Here is a 23,766-nt window from a genome sequence, read left to right as displayed (position 1 = left end):
AAGTATATTTTTTGTCCAGAAACTAAAGTTAAACTGAGTTCGACATCATGATGTCTCATTACTCATATCTATGCATTGTCCTTAGATGAGATATATCCCATAAAAACTTTAATTTCTTTCTTAGATTTCACACGTACGGCACAGAATTTTTATTACGATTGATATTATGGCGCGTGAAATCATCTGACATCAATGATACGAAGGTAAGCTAAAAGTAAGCTTGATAAGTCCATGAAGTGGGCGTGGAAAGTAAGAGGATAGCTAAAATAGCAAAGAGGTCTCGGATAACATTTTAAGGAAAAATAAAGTAGCACGGAAATTAAATATATTCTCATAAAAATACTTTATGAGACTTGGTAAATGGTATGTCTACAAATATTTAAGACAACACGTGAGTTATAAAGTTAGGTGGCATAGATATTTTTTTAAGTCGAAGTCGTCGAGGGACGATAATGGAAGAAACGGATAGTTCTTAATTCAATAGTTCCAATAATATTATAAACCTAGGTTTGCGTGGACCCATTTTTTGATTTAGTTAATATTCTGCCTTACTATTTATTATTCTTAGGAGTCATGCCACAGAATAAGTATTATAATATTATGTATAATAGTACTCCGTGGCCATGCCATAAAATGGTTAAAAACACCAAAGTCAAGTTCCGTCTGACAAAATTCCATCCATCCGAGCGAAATCATAACAAAACAACACGAATCGTCAACACGAACCAACAATAATTTCCTTTCTTCCTTTGTGAATTTCCCATTTCCTGATGTTGAATAAGTGATAAGCACGTTGTATTGAGACACTTTAAAAATGTATTTCTAACTATTTACCCTCTTGGAGGAATCTCTATTTACGTATTTTGTTATTTATTTTACCCATTATTTCAATTTGTAGTAAAGGAATGATTCATGATAAAATAATATTAATATTATATTTTTATTTATTTACACTTTATTGCACACAAAACCATTAAAAAGTAACATAATATTAGAAAGACGACACAACAGGTACTGCTTATCTCTAAAAGAAATTTCTTCCAGCAGTCCTAACTAGAGAAATTTGAACAGAAACATCAGATAGGGCGTGCACAGATAATAATTAATATTGATGAACAAGTTAAATTAATGTAACATTTTAAAATACAATAATTATACTATATTATTATACTACAATACTTAGATACTAATAATACTATTCTATAATTTATTACATACTATATCGACATAATATTATATACCAATTATAAATATTTAAACATTATATGGATACTGTATACTATATGTATATTTAATAATAATCTTAACTGGATTCAGTATTGAGATAGTGTTCCTTCAAGCGTCTTTTAAAGACAGGGATTGTGGGACTATCACGAATGGTGTGGGGTTATACGTACTTGCAGAAAAATTATAATTATTATTATAGGCAAATGGCGGATTTACATAATTTATTCGGGTTATGTCAACTTACTGCTAAAAGTTAACCGACGTTGACTTGACTAAATGATACTAAATTACGTAGGTCATCTACCTACAATTGGTACAAAAATCTTGATGAGTTATTAAACATATCAATTTTAATCATTTCTTAGGGTTCCGTACCCAAAGGGTAAAAAGGCGACCCTATTACTAAGACTTCGATGTCTGTCCGTCTGTCTGTCTGTGTGTCTCCAAACTGTAACTCAAGATCCGCGATAACTAGACTTCCGTTTTTGTGTGCACACTATACGGCTGTTTTGGGTATTTTGATTTAAGGGGTACCAGGGTTTTAAAAAGCTTTTGACACCAATTTTGTTGACACCGCGCGGTATAAACTGAAGTCCACGCGGACGAAGTCGCGGGCAACAGCTAGTAACAACATAAATATTTAAGGGGGCTATGGGAGCCCCCTTATATTATTATCGAGCCAAAAATATCAAAAAGCACATTTGTTGTATGGGACAACAAACGTGCTTTTTGATATTTTTGGCTCGGTATCAATAACGGCAACACAGGCACTTGAAATATTCACGAAATAGTCAGTTGTATTTGTACTTTAATAATTAATAATAACATTTTAATAAATTAAATAATTAAGGGAATCCCATACAAAAAATACAATTTTTAGCCCATTTTTGCTCTATTGTGGTACGGAACCCTTCGTGCGCGAGTATAACTCGCACTTGGCCAATTTTTTTAAATCTAAGACACATTTTAGTAAGTATGGGGTAATATCTTGATTATCCAGTTTGAATATGTAAACTGGATACTGAGGCGTGGGTACGACGGACATCCTCATAATAGGCGAAGACATCTTAACTATGATTGTCATATCAAATTGCACGACAGAATTGGGCCTTAAAATATTTGTAGCTGTATGTCACCTCGTTAGGTCATAATATATACAATGTTGGTCATGCTAGAGGTGTATCATTATTCATTAAGCATTGATAGATATCTTAATTATGACCTCATTGAGTTAAATGATGTACCCGTAAGGTCAGGTAAGTAATGAACAAAGAAAATAATATAAAACTTTGTGAAATCTCTTGTAGAACCTTCACGAACTTCATTTTAAAAATTTTATGTAAAGCAGAAAAGCTTGTGTAAAATTTAAAAAAAAGATAGAGGGTTTGGCAAAGAAGACCCCCGAACTAACTTACATTGAAAAAACTTAAGGCGACGGCTTGATAATTTGGCTGTAGCGATATCGATTTTTCTCAGCAATGACTAAAGCTAAGAAATTAAAGTTCATTGTCAGTATTCCTCATGTTTTTGTCTTTGAATCACCCATAGCATAACACGATTGGTAAAATTTTATAACACACAATAATCAATCAAAAAGACCTCTGTTAAAAAAGGGATTCCTATTTTGCCAACAGAGGAGAGTGATTTAAGCTTCCAGTACATAAATTGGTTCAAGCATACACTTTAATTTGCCCATAGCTTATATGAAATGTATTTATGGTTATTAAATTACGCACAAAATCCATTTTGTCGCTTACGCCCTTTCCATTTTTTTACTTTAACGCGGCGGGCGTCCGTCACCTTAAGTACATCAATATAAACCCACTACATACTTCATAACTATGCTACTATCTAGTATCTACACTTACATAATTAGAATCAGCTATATATGTATAATGCCAATGATATTCTATGTTACTAACGTAACTAGATTGGAAGTTTACGGTAGCAACGCGTTGCCACTTCGAAGATGCCTGCAGGCATATCTCACATACATAATGACATAACGAATATATGACTTGACATTGTCTTTTGAACAAAAAAGTGGTTACGCATTTCTGAGAATCTTTTGTAAGACATTGCTACTCTAGTATTTTAGAAACTCATTGTATAATGCGCTGATAAGCTTTTAGCTTTTGGAACGAAGTTCCTTATCGCGCGTTCGGCATAAAGGAGGCTAGACAGAAGTCAGAACGATATTTGCCCTCGACACTTTTTATTACTGCATGGTAGGGGCAGGGGGCGTTGATAGTATTCCTGTGCGTCAACCAGATGGCGTTTTTTGAGAATAAACAGCGACGCGTTGTTAGTATTCCTGGGCATCAATAGATGGCGTTTTTTTTAAAATAATTTTTTGAGTGTATATGTTACATACATACAGGTTTTTATAATAAATAACTTCGTTCCATTCGGGTGTCCCTTGACACCTCTCAAGTTTTAAATAGAATAACGAAAAGCTAGGGTTCATGGACTCTTACTGCCGCACTCAGAGACGAATATTAATTATTTAACTGTAATTAGATAATTAATGAAGATTTTTACATAAGACCCACACATTGTTCCGTTCCGTTCCGTTATCTGGTACCTGTAACACAAGTCCTTCAGGTACTTAGCACGGGGCCAGACTGACGTGGTGTGAAGCGTCAATAGATATTATTATTATTATTATTGTCTGTCAAAATATTCGGTAAACTAAAGTTTGATCAAGATTAAATGTCTCTAAAGGTGCTATTCGCTTGTAATGTAACGTTACAGAGTCGAGGCACGAGCATTACATCAGTGAGGGAGGACTGAGGAGGACCGAGTATTACAATGCGCACCTTGTAATGATACAATGTGTAATATCTTGATACAAGTAACATCAATGCTACGTGACAGTGAAGTCAACTTGCTATGGAATGCTCAAAGACGAATCTTACATGCTACAAAATCGAATGTTACATAATACGCCTAGGCAGGCAGGCGTGCCGGTTCGGATCGGGGCTCAGCGCAGCGCAAAATGCGCTATACCACACTATTGCCGTGTGTGCGGTCGGGTCGTAATGCATTGACGGATTTTGAGCCGAGGCTTGCCGGGCCGCATCGCATCACATCCGCGCGCCGCTTGCTATAGCACTCTGTTGCCAAGGCGCAGCGGGTCTTGTCGGGCCGTGTCGCATTGACGGAAATCCGCCGAGCAAAAGTCCGCGCCGATGCGCCCCGGCACAGTGTGCGATACGCGCATCCGCTACCATACAAATTGTATGGAGGCGGATTTTTGCGATGCGCCCCGGCACGCTGAGCCCCGGCACGGCCCGTCTCAGTGTGCTCACTCCTTTAGTGAACATAATATGAGATATTATGATGAATGAAACTTGAAAGTGATGTGCATTTCTCACTTTATTTATAAATGGTAAAATTTACGACGTTACCAGTAACTAACAATAACTGTGTACAAGTTATTATAGCTCGTCTCGTGTTTAATGTTTATAGAGGTATCACTTTATGTACCGCTAAATATGAGCAATAAAATTGCAATTAAATAGCAATTCCAAACTCGATGAAGATGTTTGAGTGCTATAATCTTATGGACACTAGCGATATCAAGAAAGCTTTATGATCTATCACATTATAGTAGACAATTCTATGCCGATAAAGGAATCTTTTGTGTCGGAATGTTCTTTGAAGCTTCAGTGAATTGACCTCTTATCTGGCCATTTATGATATGTTAGAGTCATCATAGTCCACATTTATGTCGATTGGAGAGAAATGAGGCGAAGATATTCCGAAAGGCCTCTATACAGGATGTAACAAAAATAAGTGATAATACTTTAGGGTGTGTAGTTCCTTGTAGAGAGTTCACTGTGAAAGTAGCAGCGTAGAAAGACCAAAATTTTTTTTCACTTTTGTATGGGGAAACTCGTGACGCTTGCCCATACAAAAGTGAAAAAAAAATTCGTCCTTCAGCACTGCTACTTTCACAGTAAACTCTGTACAAGGAACACGTACACACCCTAAAGTATTATCACTTATTTTTGTTACACACTGTATATCGATCGTTAAGGTCGGACTGATTTCAGGCTGACCTGACCAAAATCATTTAATTCCTGTGTCTGATCGGCCTGGAATCATTTTTGACGTAACGTGTAACGACTTTAAAATCCATATCAGCATTTTAAATTTGAAAGTGTGATCAGCTCTCTATCTGTCTGTTACTTCTTCACACCTAAAGTGCTGAACCGATTTTCCCCAAATTTGGTATGGAGATACTTTGAGTCCCGGGAAAGGACATAGGATAATTTTTATCCCAGAAAAATATAAAGTTCCCACGCGATAAACGATATTTGGCGCAACGGTGTTGCAAGTGTCATCTAGTTTTTAAGAGGGCGACTAACCCAAAAAAATCAAACATCGTCCTTCTCTCTTCACACTCACGCCCGTCTTTCATAGGCCAGGCGAAAAAGGACGACACGGATTCATCGCCAAATTAGTTTTTTCTCAATAACTCGATAAATATACATTTTAAAAATCCGCTAGGTCGATCTCTCAATGATAGAATTTTATACAATGTGTTAAAATATTAACTTAGTTCAATGAACGGTTATGGCAATAAATGAAAAATTCGTGAAAATTACATGCATCTTTTTGATTTTTTTCTATCGAGAATTTTTTTAAGATATCGTGTTTTTGCTCAGATCGAATTCTCGGAAATAATATAATGTAACGTATCTAATTTTAGAAAATGAAACAATTCGGGGTTTATTTTTAAGTATAAAAATGAATTATAAAATTGACACTTTAGGGTTAGTCGCCCCCTTAAGAAAAGTCCTAAACAACTTTGGTCGCTTAAAATTGTTTAACAAGGGACAAACAGATTAATCATCGTATAACATGTTTGGTATAAAATAAGACTTAGGAAAATTGTTTCCGCGTCTCTTTATAGGTCATGGTCATCTTTAATATTAACGACAATATCATAACTATTAATAATAATCAATAATCGACAAAAAATAGCTCTATTTTGGATTACTTACGTAATTTTGTGCTTGTGTGGCTACTCCCACAACTAGACACTACAAAACAAACGCAGGTTTCTGAAGCAATATAATAAATCATAATTATTAATTTCATTGTTATGTTATTAATTTGACTATTTTGCTCGATAGTACACAATTGACACTTGGGCACCCGTATAATGGTACTTAGTAACAAAACTAAATGATAATACTTTAGGGTGTGTATGTGTTCCACTTCCAATAGAGTACACTGTGAAAGTAGCAGCGCTAAAAGAGCTTTTTGTTATGATTTGTATGGGCAAGCGCCCCAGTGTCATGAGTTTGCCTATACAAAAGTTCTAAAAAATTGGCTTTTTCGGTGCTGCTACTTTTACAGTGTACTCTATATTAGGAACACAATACACACTGCACCCTAAAGTATTATCACCTAATGTTGTTACAGTTTAAACCCAGTAAAATATCCATTGTGTTACGCTGTAATCACTTGCGTTCTTGGGTTCTTATTTCCCGACCTCCTTTGTAAAAATCATTAAGTTTTTTTATTTTTTCCAGATCCTGCGAGTGGCCAGTGCTTCCCAAATCGGCACGAACTGCCGCAATAATAATGACTGCAACGTGCCAAATGCCCACTGCCAGAAGGGAGTGTGTGCATGCCAACCTTACTTTGCCAATCTGGATAATTCTACCTGCATCGAATGTGAGTAAAGAAGACTAAATCTTTTTTAAAGTGCTAAGGCGCCCTTTTCAATAATAATATTTAAGCAGTGCTTTAAATATTTTGCCGTTGTCTGTTACATTGGAAAAGACGGTTCACATACCATCGAAGAAGTTGACGGACGTCTGTCATTTGGTTGGTTTATACTTGTCAGTTCAATGATCTGTCCGCAGTCCAGCTGGGTTTGACATAACACGACCGAATTACGTAGGTTCACCATCTGCCAATAAATCACTTTCTCTGATGATTATACAAGGACAAAACATTGCATAGCGTATTCAATCCCAATCTCTATAATAATATTTTTTCCTCGGAGCTGTGAAATTAGTCGGGAACACACTTCGTCCTTCAGTGAATCCGTTGTTAGAGACCGATTAGTTTTCTTTCATATTATTTCGTAATAGTTCCGACTTCTTCAATTTTCACTAACTGTGACAATATAGCCCGCAGCAGTATTTCACCTGCACCGCGGCGGTCGGCGAGAACAAAGTAATGAGATGATTACTGATTACGAGGCGAGGTCAATGGTCATCATAGGGCTGCCAAAAATTTGAGCCTACTCTTTGTTACCCGTTTAGAATCAGAAAATAACCATAGATAAAATATGTTCTGTACGTTTATCTCTGGTTCAAAAAAAAGGGGGTACATATTAAATACTATATTATATAAAACACCTGGCCATTTATAAAATACTTAGGTACTGGCACATCGAGCCAAAAGCGTAATCAACTAAAAGTGCCAAAATAACTCCAACACAATATAGTTCCAACCTAACCCAAATGGTGCATTTTTTCTTGTATGAAGATTTTTTCCTTCCAAATAAATTGCTGAAGGTAGCCCTATCTCTAAGTACTTTGAACCTCACGTTTCTACTTAGCCAATATAGCTTATTTATACGTGTACTATCTACTGCGAATTTGCGGTAACTTAGAATCAATCACTTTTGCTTTCACCGAATGATTAGAATCGGACACTAGGTACATCTTAGCGGTTTTCCGAAAATTAGTATCGACTTTCGACCCATTTTCTGATAGTCATAGAACGGTAAAATAAAAAAGGTTACAGACGACAAAAGAAAAATAAACTATGGGAGAAGAAAGGTCGAAAGGAGTAGATAGACAACTTTTTGAAAACAATTAGGTACTTAGGCCAAAAAATCTAGAATTTGAATCACTCAAAATATTAAACTTTCGACTATACACCTACGAATCATTTGCGTATTTAAAAACCAGTCTACTATCCATCGCAAAACTATTAATTCTATTAACGTTTAGCTATGGTCAATTATTTTTGTTAATTGATGTGGAATATTTTGGCCAAGGAGGTAGAATTAGTTCTCTACAAACATACTATATATTTCTGTAAATTTGTTGAGTGTAGAACACGCTTAAGTCCAATCGTGATCATATGAAAATAATGAAGATATCAGGTTTATGTAACAACTATAATTGCGATCATACAGTGTAAGGTAGTCTAAACTACACGGAAAACCTTTAGGACCATAGTATAGGACCGTATTATAAATAGGGTTGTCGAGTAAAGCCAGGCTTATAGCTGGACAGTGGACACTTAACGACCATGAAACTTCACTATTTGAAGTCGGTACCAGCTAATTTTATCGTGAGTTCAGTCAATGTCAGAATATCTGAAGCTTTTATACGTGGGAGAGCCATGCTTCGGCAAGAATGGGCCGGCTCGACCGGATAAATACCACGTTCTCACAGAAAACCGGTGTGAAACAGCGCTTGCGCTGTGTTTCGCCGAGTGAGTGAGTTTACCGGAGGCCTAATCCCCTAACCCCTACCTATTCCCTTCCCTACCCTCAACTATTCCCTTCCCTTCCCTTTCCTACCTTCCCCTATTACCCTATTCCGTCTTAAAAGGCCGGCAATGCACTTGCAGCTCTTCTGATGCTGCGAGTGTCCATGGGCGACGGAAGTTGCTTTCCATCAGGTGACCCGTTTTCTCGTTTACGCCCTTATTTCATTAAAAAAAAAAAAAGCTTTTGGGACTGCTACCGACTTCAAAGTAATGAAGACTGTAGTATGTACAGAAATAGTTGAGATTTAGACGAATTCTGAAAAAGGCACCATTATAGAGTAAGAGTTATTTAATACTTTTTAGTTCATATTATTATTACCTTGGAAGTCGGTTTTAATTTTTTGTTAAAAATAATAATTTCACTCTTTTTAGTTATTTACAAGATAAGACTTCATTCGTAAATGATCAGTACGAATGTTAACTATTCACATTATGTTACTGTAAGCGAAATTGTGGTAAATGCTTGCAGTTATCTAAGCGATGCTGAAATTTAAAAAACTTTTATCTTTAAAGGTTCAGGAGTTCTGTTCAGTGCCTTTGGACCAAGAGACACCTTTGTATGAACTTTCTCTTTTTCGTAACATATGTTTAAGTTACTTGAAACAACATTTTAACCAATATGAGGTTGATAAATTTCAAGGATTTCCCTCGATTGCTCATAGATCCCATCATCAGCTCACCACTTTCGTAATTATTATACAAAATCAAGATTATACCCCATACAACAACACAAAATTTTTGAAAATCGGTCCACAAACAGCGAAATAATCATCAAAAACATCTGCTTCGATGCAAAATATCACGAAAAGCATCAATAATTGGGTCATAATGTGATGACCCATGGCATAATTATGATTTTAATGATGATGATCAAATAAATTTATGTGTTGGCTTATGCTTTCAGTTGTTTAAACAACGCCGAAATCCCCGAACCTGTATCTATAAGGATTCAAAAGTTCTGTAGGGCACCTTCGGATCCAGGGTATAACCTGGTGCGAAATCTTACTTTTTGGTAGCATTTAACTTGAATGCTTCAGAAAAAATTGAAATCACTATATGTTTCCATACAAATTTCAAGGAGTCTCCTTGATTCCTCCAGGATTCCATCATCAGATCACCACTTTTGTGAACATGGTACCAAATTCGAGTTAAGCCCTATACAACACAAAAAGAATTTTAAAAATCGAATCACAAACGGCTGAGTTATCATTGAACATACAAAAAAAAAAGATACATACAGCCGAACGTATAACCTCCTCCTTTTTGGAAGTCGGTAAAAATGTCGTAAATGATATACTTTTTGAAATATTTCAGATTGTATATACTTAATATCTAAATGTTATTCTATTTTTCATTTTCAAACTGAAATAACTCACAAAGTATATTATTTACATTTTCTCAAAGAGTATTTATTGTTATGTTAAGATCTTCTCAATCGATTGGCGTATGTTTCATAGGTGTATGCCAAATGCCAATCAGGTTCGTTGTTCTTTAACGGTATGCCGTAATTTCATGTTACCTATCTTATGAATTCGCCAGTAACAGAGAAAGTGTGATCCACGTCTTTTAGGCACTACTTTTACGCCGCCATTACCTTCCACTGTTTTCTGAGCAGCACCAAGGTTGTCCTATGATTTTTGGCAACCCTAAGGGAACCTGAGAATTAGAGAATATTGGCATGAAAGTCGTTAGCAATAACCTGTAACGGCACATAGATTGCCTGCGATCTATCGATACGTCGCTTAACATCACTATTGTCGATATGTGGCAAATTATCGAGGAAGTATTCAATACTTAATAGAGGGTATACAATACTTAATAGTTGTCTATCTGAATTTTATAGGCTCAGAATAGTGTAAGGTTATAAAATACAAAACCTAAGGGCCAATGCCCAATACACATAGCAACGACACAAGGCGCTCTATTATGAATCTTAGGTTATATACAGACGGACCGCATTTCAACTGCAATCCAACCGCAAATTGCAGTTCAAGTGCAGTTTGAATGCAGTTGACACGACTGCAATAGAACTGCAAACCAAACGCGCAGTCGGATTGCAGTTCAGTTGCAGTTGGCGTGCAGTCGTGTGAACTGTTTTCAAACTGCACTTGAACTGCAATTTGCGGTTGGATTGCAGTTGAAATGCGGTCCGTCTGTATAGACCCTTTGGAACATTGTGCCTGACATGAGACATCGCAAGCAATAACGATACAATGTGAACTGACCTCCTATCTCCTACTCCTCCTACATTTCTTCTGATTAATTTCGTTGCGGGTCCCAAGACAGATTTAGCTTGTCCCTCGAGCATCCCTGAGATCATATCAAAGGGTTTTCGTGGTTGGTTACCACTGTTGATCCTGGCGACACAGGAGTTGCAGTGGTGGGAATGTGTGGTGGGCCTTTTGCCCGTTTTAAGAAATGTGAACTGACCCTAACACTTAATGGTTACAGGACTTTATAATTTTATAGCCTTGGATCAGTCTTAGGCTATAAAATATAAAACGTTATAGTCATTTTATCTAGGACTAGGACATACATTGAAATATTATAATAGGAAACTATACAAATTTTCAGGCACTTACGTAATAGAGATATGCAATAATATAGAGATAAGCTATATAATCTATTATTTTATTATGTTACATGGGCTTTAAGAGCATACACCAGGGGCTAGAGAAATGAAAAAAAAGTAAGTGTAATATCTATAGCTGTCTCCCTTACCTCAAGCCTATACCGCAGAATGCGATAGAGACAACTGCAGAAAATCAACGATTCGTTGTCCCCTGATTCCTTCTCCAAAACTTAACCGATTTAAGTACTTTTTTCATTAAAGATTAAAGAAAGACTTGAGCTGTGTTCCTATGTTTTATTTTTTTTTTGTATAATCTAGCCAAATCTGTTTTCTGGATGTTTGAACACAGCGGAAAATCTGGCAATTTTTTTGGGTTTTTGAACGTTCATATCTTATTTAATAATTGAATTATGAAAAAAAAGAAAACATAGGGAAATTATATTAGTGGCCGTAAATATTCAGGAAAAAAAATATTAAAAAATTATCTACTAGCATTATCCAGGAGACAACGTTTGTATGGAAAAAAGGGCGGTGTGGACTCCTCTTACCTACTACAGAAATGTTGCTAAAGCCGCGAAGAAAAGATATTCTCACGGATGTCGACTGTCGACAATCCTCGTCGTAAGTTGGCAAAATGAGGAGAACAGCATATGACTTGAGTGCCATGTTGATTAAAAAGCCTTCATTTTATTAAATTGTTCTCTTAATACCTGTATCATTAAATTTTCTATGCAAATCCTCAAACGTTCTTCGGTAGAGTCTAGTCGTCTGAAAAGTGAAACAAACAAAAGTGCAAGTACCTATGCACGCACGTCTAAACTAATATTATGTTAGGTAATACATAATTATACTATCTGCGACTCTCCATGCAGCTCGCATAGAAAATTACGGGCCTTTAAACAAATTATTGAAATTAGCCTCGTTGTCTACAATTGGATACAGTCATTGTACTGTCAGAGAAATTGATTCAAGGCAACTGATGGCGGGTTTTTTTTCTGTTGGAAAATGCTTGATAACCTGGGAGAGGGGATATGTGGGACTCCCGGGGTGCTCCGGGGTGAGTGTGTAACCCTGGGTGCTCCACCCAGGGTTACACACTAAATCTAAACGGTGCCTTCTCTCCGCGTGCCACTGAGCTACTGGACCCGCGAGGGGAAAACCTACAGCAGCCCAGTCAACGGCATCTGCTCTACCAGCAGAACCACCCGAGACCGGACACTCTTCTCCCGGAAATTATTTACTGGTCTACCAAAACTTTTGCAAAATGCCTTAGACTAGAATTGTACTCATACTATGACAAAAGTCACAAAATTTATTAATTAACACTCTTAAACTTATCCTACTTCCTACTAATATTATAAAGGCGAAAGTTTGTTTGGATGTATAGATGTATGGATGTATGGATGTTTGTTACTCTTTCACGCAAAAACTACTGAACGGATTTTAATGAAACTTTACAATAATATAGCTTATACATCAGAATAACACATAGGCTACAATTTTAACCGACTTTCAAAATGGGGGAGGTGTTATGTTCGTTTTCTTATGTTCAACAATTACTCCGCCGTTTGTTAACCGATTTTCAAATTTTTTCTTTTGGTATATAGGGTATCATCCCAATTTGGTATTATATTCACAAAAGTGGTGATCTGATGAAGGATCCATAAGTAATCGAGGGAACTCCTCAAAATTTATAGGGAAACATGTGGTGACTTCGATTTCGTGAGAAGTATTCTAAGCATATGCTACCAACAAGTAAGATTTTGCACAGAAGTATACCTGGTATACCGTGGTTCGGAAGGTGTTGAGAGAACTCCTGATTCTTTATAGATACAAGTTTGGGAGTTTCGGCGTTGTTTTAAGAACGGAAAGCATATGCTACTATGCAAATTACATTCATCATCAACATCATCATCATCATCACTACCATATTATACCATGTTATTGGTCCTTTTATAGTCTTTTAGATCGAGACTCGAGTTTGTCAAGCCATAATTTAAAAAAATCTATACCTACCTAATATTATAAACCTGAAGAGTATGTTTGCTTGAAATCTCAGGAACTACAAGTCCGATTTAAAAACTTATTTCAGTTTTAGATAGCTCATTTATCGAGTAAGACTATAGGCTAAGACTAATACGACCGAAAAAACTCAGGAAAATGTGGGAAAAACGGGGGAAATATTAGAAATTACGAACTACTGGAGCAATTTTTATGGCAATATTTCAAATTCAATTAATAAAAATTTATGGCAAACGAGCAAGTGGGTCATTTGACCCACTTGCTCGTTTGCCCCCTAATTTTATAAAAAAATCTCAAGCTTTTATTTCTAGGGCTAGAGATTACACGGGAACTATAATCAGGCCTGTCCTACTCGCGCATTTAGGTATCGAACTGTAAGTACCCCTTTAAAGGGGCAGATCACAAGGGACTCACAAGCGAGCGGTGACGCGCGCGCAAGATTTTTTCGTCGCATATATCTACGTACTGATTTAACCGCTGTGACAGAATCGTTATTAATCTAATAAATAAAAACAATTGAAAAAAGTCAAAGAAATATTTCAATAAAGTATTTTAAGACTTTAAAATACAAAAAAATCAAACATAGCAAATAAACCAATTTGTTACAAATAAACCGCATTCTACACATAAATAAATAAAAGTTACTATGTTTAAGTTGTAAAAAATTCCTGACCAGCTCCTACACTATAATCGAATATAAAACTATTATAAAATATACGTTGGGTTACTAAAATTTGATTCTTACTATAAAAAAGTTTGCTATTAGTAGCTATAGTAATTAAAAGAAGATTATTTTATTTTCTAAAAGGTGACAATCTTGATTTCGTCAGAAAGGGTACCTCTTACGCGATAGAAAGGGAGCGCACATGTAGGCAAATATAATTGTTGGCACTGCGCGGTCGGAATTTGAACTTTATAGAATCGCAGCATGAGTTGTTATTTTTTTAAACGGGTTTCACGAGTGGGAATTCTGTTGGTATTACTAATATATATTCTGTGCTATAATTAAGTTGTTTCCTATAACCATTTAGTTTTGTACTCGCCTGATAGGCCACATGATGAGTGACATGAGACATGTGACCCACATTTTTATTTTGACAGCCTAATCTGTAGTATAAAGCAATCAAACATTCAAGTCTTAAAAAGCGCGCGTTTGTAATCGTGTGGGCTAAATTCGATTAGTTTTCTGAATAGCTTTCTTTAATCTTTTGTAACGACTTTCATATTATTATAATTTTATTCCTTTCCAAAATACTTTTTTCAGCGGGAACTCTCATTCTTCCGCGATAAATATTTCCCTGCCTGTGAATTAAAACATCTCTACACTAAATTTTATCGTAATCGGTTCCACGATCAAGGATGGAGATAATAGATAAAACACTTTTGCATAAAGTATGGAATAATGGATTATTTTTCCAAAACTTTCTTGCTATTTTGTGGCTATTTAATATTAAGTAAGCAATGATCGATCATTCATTAAATTACAGCAATATAATGAGATCGCATCATATTTTTATTATTTAGTTAATAATTGCCTAATCAATATCGGACTTAATTGGGAGTAATTAATTGATAACGGAACCTTTAAGGGTCTTCACGTGTAGACATTGACAGAATATTGTGACGTCAATTAATTAAATGAAAATAATAATCGGCCAAGTGCGAGTCGGACTCGCACACGAAGGGTTCCGTACCGTTATTGAGGAAAAATAGCACAAAATTGTTTTTTTTGTATGAGAGCCTCCCTTATTTTTTTGTTTTATTTAAATATTATTATTAATTATTAAAGTAGACATAAAACTAAGTCCTTTGTGTAAATTTCAAGTGCCTAGCTGTCGCTATTATTGATTACGAGCAGAGGATTGGCTCTGAAACAACTTAAAGGAGGAAAGACCCCAGGGAGTTAATCTTCGCTCGAGAGTTTACAACATAATAATAATAATATCTATGGACGCTTCACACCACGTCAGTCTGGCCCCGTGCTAAGTACCTGAAGGACTTGTGTTACAGGTACCAGACAACGGAAATATATTTAATACTTTTATACTATGCATATATTTAAGATTTTTATTATATCATACACATATTTAATACACATCCAGACCCGGGAACATTGAAAACTTTTTGTTCCGTCGGCGGGATTCGAACCCGCAACCCCCGACTTGAGCTGCCACACACTCAACCAATTGAGCCACAGAGGTCGTCGAATTATAGAAGTATTTTGTTTTGTCCCTAACATGTTAACTTCCAAAACCTTAAACCAACAGGTTTTATATGGACGCTAACGCAATGATATAAGTTACAGCAAGGCCATATTACACATATTAACGGATTAACGATTAACGTTAACTTGCGTTAATTCGTCCGAACGAAGCTAACATTTTTTAACGAATTAACGATTAACGAAGTTAACTATTTGATTAACGGTGCCCAGCTATGCTTAAAAGCGAGGTGGTTCTCTTTTTTAAAAAGGGCGATAACACCCTTCTTAAAAATTATAGACCCATCTCGCTTTTGAGTAACACATATAAGTTGTTTTCTAGGATCATTACGAATCGCCTATACAATAAACTTGACGAATGCCAGCCACCGGAGCAGGCTGGGTTTCCCAGAGGCTTTAGCACCATAGACCATATTCACACCTTAAGGCAAGTTGTACAAAAGTCACATGAGTACAGGCAGTCATTGTGCCTTGCCTTTGTGGGCTATGAGAAGGCTTTTGACTCTGTTGAGACCTGGGCTGTTCTGGAAGCCCTGCAACGATGTCAAGTCGATTGGCGTTACGTCGAAGTTTTGAAAGGTCTATATAATGCCGCGTCTATGTCCGTCCGAGTACAGGGGGCCACAACAAGGCCAATCTATTTGCATCGAGGAGTGAGACAGAGGGGGATATTATTTCCCCGAAACTGTTCACAAATGCGTTAGAGGACGCCTTCAAGACCCTAAACTGGAAAGGACGTGGCATAAACGTTAATGGCAAGTACCTCTCACACCTTCGTTTCGCTGACGATATCGTCATATTGGCAGAATCGTTGGAGGACTTGCAGGAAATGTTGAACGACCTAAATGAATCTTCCCGGCGGATCGGTCTCGGGATGAACTTGGACAAGACGAAAGTCATGTTCAACGAACATGTTCTCCCGAGACCGGTTGCAGTTAACGGTGTCTTTCTCGAAGTCGTAACGGAATATGTCTATTTGGGGCACATACTGCAGGTAGGTAGACATAACTTCGAGAGAGAAACCGATAGGAGGATACAGTTGGGTTGGGCAGCATTCAAGAAGCTAAGCCACATTCTCACGTCGCATATTCCGCAGAGCTTGAAGACGAAAGTCTTCGATCAATGCGTGCTTCCCGTTATGACCTACGGGGCGGAAACCTGGCCTTTTACAGCAGGGCTAGCTCGTAAGTTTTCCGTCGCTCAGCGTGCTATGGAACGCGCTATGCTCGGAGTTTCTTTGGCGGATAAGCCTCGAAATGAAAGAATTCGTCAAAGAACTAAAGTCACTGACATAGTGCAGAGAATCAGTACGCTGAAGTGGAACTGGGCTGGTCACGTAGCTCGAAGAACAGGCGATCGCTGGAGTAAACTTACTCTGGAATGGAGACCAAGGCTGGGAAATCGGGGTGTAGGTCGACCTCCAACTAGGTGGGACGACGATCTCCGCTTAGTTGCAGGCCCATGTTGGATGCGAGTAGCAGGAGATCGGTCATCTTGGCGTTCATTGAGAGAGGCCTATGTCCAGCAGTGGACGACTATAGGCTGATATGATGATGATGATGAGGCAAATGGTAAACCTACGTGATTTGGTCAGGTTTTGTCAAACACAGTTGACAGATCACAATAATTGACATTGACTTGAAATAACCTCACCAAATTACGTGGGTCCGCCATCTAGTGAATTCGTTTCTCTGATGGTACTTACAAAATATGCTAAAGTCATTGCATCAGTGAGGAACAATAAATCCTTGTTCGCTAACGAATAAATCAAACGGTGGTGACTGGAGCGTTTTACTTATTAATAAGTTGCCACTTACTGGAACCCCTTCTTCAAAACGTAAACTTTTACTTGTACTTGTAGTTATATAGTTACTAGCTGTCCCGGCAAACGTTGTTTTGTCATATATATTTTTTTTGGTATGAAAAATAGACGTTGGCCGATTCTCAGACCTACTCAATATGCTCACAAAATTTCATCAAAATCGATCAAGCCGTTTCGGAGGAAGGAGGAGGAATTTTATATCTATACATATAAATAAAATTGGAGTGTCTGTTTGTAATATTAAAATAACCATTTTTTACTACATGCATATGAATATTTAGACGGTACTTACACCAAAATAACAATTTTTTGAATTTTTATCTGTCTGTATGTCTGTCTGTTTGTTCCGTCTAATCTCCGAAATGGCTGGACCGATTTTGACGGGACTTTTATTGGCAGATAGCTGATGTAATAAGGAGTAACTTAGGCTACTTTTTAACTGACTTCCAAAAAGGGGGAGGACATATTTTTACTTTTTTATTTTTTACCTATGTATTTTACATTTTGTTGACGCGAACGATATCGCGGGTAACAGCTAGTTAGATAAGTTTATAACACTATCATCAAAAATATACTTAGGTAGCTAAAATATTTAGTTATATTATATAATATTATGTAAAATGATGCCAAGAATCAAGATGTGATTATATTATGCTCTATCAAAAAGCTGGCAGACTTACTTTAAATGCCACGTTCTCACAGAGTGAGTGAGTTTACCGGAGGCACAATCCCTATTCCCTTCCCTACCCTCCCCTATTACCCCATTCCCTCTTAAAAGACCGGCAACGCACCCGAGTTCTTCTGATGCTGCGAGTGTCCATGGGCGACGGAAGTTGCTTTCCATCAGGTGACCCGTTTGCTCGTTATTTCATAAAAAAAAGATAACGCACGCATTCAAAATTCTGTTAGCTGTCCAATCAGCTTTATATTATGTTATAACTTATAATTATATTATCTCTATAAGAAAAATTAACCGCTCAACCAATTTCGATGAAATTTGATATCCCGGAGAAGGATATAATAATAATATGATAGATTTAATCCCGGAAAAATATATAATATTATTATGATTTAACCTGGTTTCTATTCGCTGGAACAAAATTGTAGGGCATATCTACGTTTACTGTATATTTGCTGCAATAATTTGCTTACATAGGCAGTGTTTCACCTTACAAGAACTTGTATGACTTACCTTTTGACACTTTGTCACTACTTGCTCTAATTGGGAGGCGGGAGCGAGATGACGGGTTGTCAGCGAGCTGTCATGTCATCACCATGATGTGTAACTTCATACAATTTTTAAAAATTATTATGTCTTTACCGTAACTACGTTTCACTGCTACCGTTAAGTTTCCACACCGCTAAAAAATAAAAATAAAATATATTTTTAAAACTTGCTGAAATTAAGCGTTTTATTTCATTTACGCCCTACAAACGTCAAGTGCAGTTTGTTTTTCATTTTATGGACTTTCTTCGGTAATAAATGCGTCAATTAAACATTGAGAATCAATTTAGGGTATCAATATTGAGCCCGTTATGCTTGCACTTAGCAGTTTTGTAGAAACTGGAAAAGAAAGCTCTCGAAACTTTCATACGCTACATTATGGTATTATAAAAACATAAAATTAATGTTACCTAATAAAGGGTGTCAAAAATCAAATACAGATATTTCCAATGAGTTTCTAAAATACTAGAGTAGCAATGTCTTACAAAAGATTCTCAGAAATGCGTAACCACTTTTTTGTTCAAAAGACAATGTCAAGTCATATATTCGTTATGTCATTATGTAGATATGTGAGATATGCCTGCAGTCATCTTCGAAGTGGCAACGCGTTGCTACGGCCGTAAACTTCCAATCTAGTTACGTTAGTAACATAGAATATCATTGGATATTTCGTGTAATTCTACTTACAGTATAAGAATGTTCACTTACTATGATGGCTGTTATACATGGTGTAGTAAAACTAAGTGATAATACTTTAGGGGTGTACAAAATACCAATTCTTTTTTCACTACAAGCGCCCCAGCGTCACGAGCTTCCCCAATCCCCATACAATAGTGAAAAAAATTGGTCTTTCAGCGCTGCTACTCTTTATGAGGAACACGTATACACCCTAAATTATTATCACTTAGTTTTGTTACACTTTTTTTTTGTTTATTCTAAAAGGCTCTATTTAAAAAATGTGTACCTTGCCAAAATCAGTTTTGATGTTACTCTTTGATCTAACTAGTAACTAGATAGGAAACGTAAGTAGTACACATAATATATTATGCTTAAATGGTTAGATGAAAGTTTAAAGATTCAAAACTGATAGTAACAAAGTACGCAATTTTCTAGAACTTTTCGGAATAGATCATAGAACAGCCGACTACGTGTAGAGTTCACAAGTTATGTAGGTGAGTGTGTGCGTATTGAGCGTTAACAATCGCGGTTTGTTGTACCGAATACCACAGACATAGCCATGACACTGGACAGGGCCTGTAGACAAGTGGCAAAGCGCTAACGCTAACGCTAGTGCTACAAAATGTATGCGATTTGACATAAGTCATCGCTTCGCTAGCGAATAATAATGTCAAATGCTTTCATATTATCTCATTTAGATTCTACCACACCTTGAACTTAAACACAAACATAAATGTAAACCACCGCAAAAGCTTGCAAATTTTTCGCTTTGCTTTTAAAAATTGTTTATTGATGCTCTTAATACTCTGCTTGCATGCGCTTACTTTTTCAAATGATCTGATTTATATTTATTTAACCATCTTCATCTTGTTATATTTATTTACATTACATTTTACATTGAACACCATTTTTTATACAATTATAATATTTACACATCAGAGTTTATTTATTTATTATTACCAACTTCATCATAAATTATGCTATGATCGTAAAAGTTATCCAGCTGTTATTGAGTTGTTCGTTTTACAGTTACATAAATGGATGGGCAGCTGCCCCCCCTGCCCCCGCCCTCGGTACGCCCATGCCTTTGTGCATGCTCTATAGTAGATCACTGAAAGAAGGATACGTCCCGAGAATTTGGAAATCCGCATTTATTACTCCATTACACAAGGGAGGTGATACAATTAATATTAAAAACTATAGACCCATATCAAAACTTTGCATTTTTGCCAAAATTTTCGAAAATATTGTATACAAATAGGTTTACTCAACCCTCAAATGTTGGTTCACTCCAGATCAACATGGGTTTTTAAAAGGCCGATCTACTACATCAAATCTTCTTGTTGCGTACGATTATGTTAGTGCATGTATGGATGCGGGTGCCCAAGTTGATGCTATATTTACGGATTTCAGTAAGGCGTTTGACCGAATTGACCACTCTGTACTATTGCGGAAACTTTCCCTATACATGGGAACCTCTTTCGATGGTTTTCCTCCTACATTAGTAACAGGTCGCAAGCGGTAGCCCTTAATGGGTTTATGTCAAGCTGAATGCCAGTGCCTTCTGGCGTCCCTCAAGGATCCCTTCTGGGTCCCTTACTATTTTCCATATTCTTAAACGATATATCTTCTTGTTTCTTTTATTCCAAACTTTTACTTTATGCTGATGATGCCAAAATAATGAGGCATATTTTATCTCTTAGCGATTGTTGGCTTCTGCAAGAGGATCTTAACAGATTTAGTAACTACTGTACTATTAACAAATTAGACTGAAATGTAGCTAAATGTTTTACTTTAAATTTCACCCGCAAACCTAACTCAATTAACTTTAAATATAAACTTAATAATAAAGAATTGCTAAAGAAGAACTCAATGAAAGATCTGGGAATAGTTGTCGACACTAAGTTAATTTTTGATAAGCACGTCGATTATATTGTCGACAAAGCTTCAAAAGCTCTCGGTTTTATAATAAGATCTTACAAAAAGTTTAAGAACACCAAAACTATGAAAGTTTTGTACTGTTCTTATGTACGCAGTCTTTTAGAATATTCCTCGGAAGTTTGGAATCCTCAATATAACATTTATATTCAAAGAATTGAATCGATACAAAAGCGCTTTTTAAGGTATCTTCAATTTAAATGTGGTCTCAATCTCCCAGATTATAAATCGAGATGTAAAAAATTCCATTTTCTACCACTACACTATCGCAGAAATGTTTCCGATCTGGCCTACTAAAATTATTAATAATACTGTCGATGTTCCTGAATTATTAAGCCAATACAATTTTAATATCCCTAACCGATATGTCCGTAACTTTGTTCCACTATATGTCCCACCGTACAACACCTTTTACCGTCGCAACTTTTTCATGTGTAGATCGAGCACCCAACTTAATAATTTTATTATTAACAATCAACTCGAAGATATTTTCTCTTTGAAACCCTTTAAAATTAGAACACTATTAACGGACGCGTACTTTTCTAGGAAGTCCAATAAAATACTCATTATTATATTACGTGTTTTAACATGAAAAATAAATCAGATCATTGCATAATAATAATGATACAATATAACAATTATAAATTTTCAAAATCACTTGTGTAATTTTTCTATTATTACTTACTATAAGTTTTTCGTTCTACTTTTGCAGTGGTTATACTAAATATATATATATATATATATATATATATATATATATATATATATATATATATATATATATATATATATATATATATATATATATATATATATATACATATATATATATTTATTTTTTTTTTCTCAACTGTACTATTAGTATTTAGCCATAGCCAATCATACCATCCAGATCATTGTCTTGATAAAGTTTAAAGTTATAGCTATATATGTATACATTGATTTTCACTTCTCTCTCTTTTTTAGTATCTTAACTATTAGTGGAAACCTGTAATTGGCTCTTAGCTTTATAGTAATCTTTGTTATAGTTATTTTTAAGTAGCTTTAAGTTTTCCAAATAAAATAAAATAAAAAATAAAATAAAAATAAAAATCCATACATTTTGTAGCGGTAGCGTTAGCGTTTTGCCACTTGTCTACGGGGGCAGATCCCTTTAAAAAGCCTGGGTACTAGACAAAATGCATTCGAAAGAGTTCTTCGGGACTTAACTGTAGGAATCTCGACTTCTACTACTGGATATTTTTGACAGTTGCTTCCCATTGCCAGACCATCAGCCCCATAAGCTCACCGGTGTGCGAGACACAATAGAATAACAATAGATTTCCAAGAATCCACGATCGAATTAAAGTCTAATACTTTAAGGAAATTTAAGAGAGTTTGGCGAAAGTAAAAGAAAATAAGATAAAAATTGAGCTTAACTCTTTATCAAAGGGCCGGTAGACCTTTAGTACTGGATACCTCCTAAAGTAACCGCATCCAGAGTTGCTGGTCATTCTTACCCCTATAGGGTCACATACAGGAAAACCTTGGGCTTAACCGATTCAGTGCGGATGACACGGGAGCCGTGTCATACATGTTTTTAACGTTTGGCGTATGACACGGGAGCCGTGTCATTTAAAAAACGCTTGTATCTCCCTCAAATTACACTTTAGACGGTTCTACCCCAAACAAAATCATCTTAATTTTCCACGTAGAACAAGCCTATAGGCTTCGCCTCTGAATATTCTGTGAATTAAAAAAAAGTAGGGGCCGTCAACCTTTTTTAAAAGGTGCATTGATTGCGGATTACACGACAGCTGCATCTTTTGGGTTTTTAACGTGTGGCGTATGACACGTGAGCCGTGTCATTTAGAAAGCGATTGTATCTCTCTCAAATTACACTTTAGAAGGTTCTACTCCGAACAAAACCGTCTTAATTTTCCACGTAAAACAAGCCTATACGCTTCGTTTCTGAATATTCTGGGAATTGAAAAAAGTAGGGGCTTTTTAGCCCGGCAGTACGCCCGCCGGACCCCCGCCGGAACGCACTCTGTTCATACATTTTGTTGTGGACCCCGCATGCTATCAGAATTCTGACGTGTCAAAATGTATTTTTCTGATCAGAAATTCGGATAATGTGCGGCCGGGCTTTTTAGTAGTAAACTTTTAAGAAAATAAAGAAGTAATATTGGGAGCCCATATTATTCTATATTATTTTAGACTTTCAAGTTCTCGCATTTTTTTTTAACAATAATGTAGAAAAATACTTGCGTCAACATCATAGTATTACAAATCCACTAACGATTTTTGTTTTAATCTAAGTTGTTTCTTTCGAAAATATTTCTAACTAGCTGTTTCTGAAAACTGCCTTATCCATAGGAATAAAACGTTTCCCTGCGGTTAAAAGTGGTCTAGTTTACATTGGAAACCCAGATCTATTTAATATAAGTACTCATTTTTCTAACTTTGAAACCCACAAAAGGTTTGCAACACCTGAATAAAAAATAGCTTACCTGCCATTTTCAGGTTAAAACTTAGTAAAACTACTCGAA

At 36.2% G+C, this 23,766-nt stretch overlaps 1 protein-coding gene across 2 annotated transcripts in view; it reads left to right on the top strand.

The window, feature by feature from the left end:
* The window catches only part of LOC121731997, a 67,173-nt gene that overhangs the window by 24,574 nt on the left and 18,833 nt on the right, over positions 1-23,766 (top strand). For both annotated transcript variants that reach the window (XM_042121729.1, XM_042121728.1), the window contains exon 2: positions 6,774-6,918. In XM_042121729.1, the coding sequence (XP_041977663.1) occupies positions 6,774-6,918 (145 nt within the window). The remainder of the gene's footprint in view (positions 1-6,773; positions 6,919-23,766) is intronic.

The sequence above is a fragment of the Aricia agestis genome, chromosome 11, assembly GCF_905147365.1.
Source record: "Aricia agestis chromosome 11, ilAriAges1.1, whole genome shotgun sequence".
Taxonomy (NCBI): Eukaryota; Metazoa; Arthropoda; class Insecta; order Lepidoptera; family Lycaenidae; genus Aricia; species Aricia agestis.
This window is presented reverse-complemented; position numbering and strand designations above follow the sequence as displayed.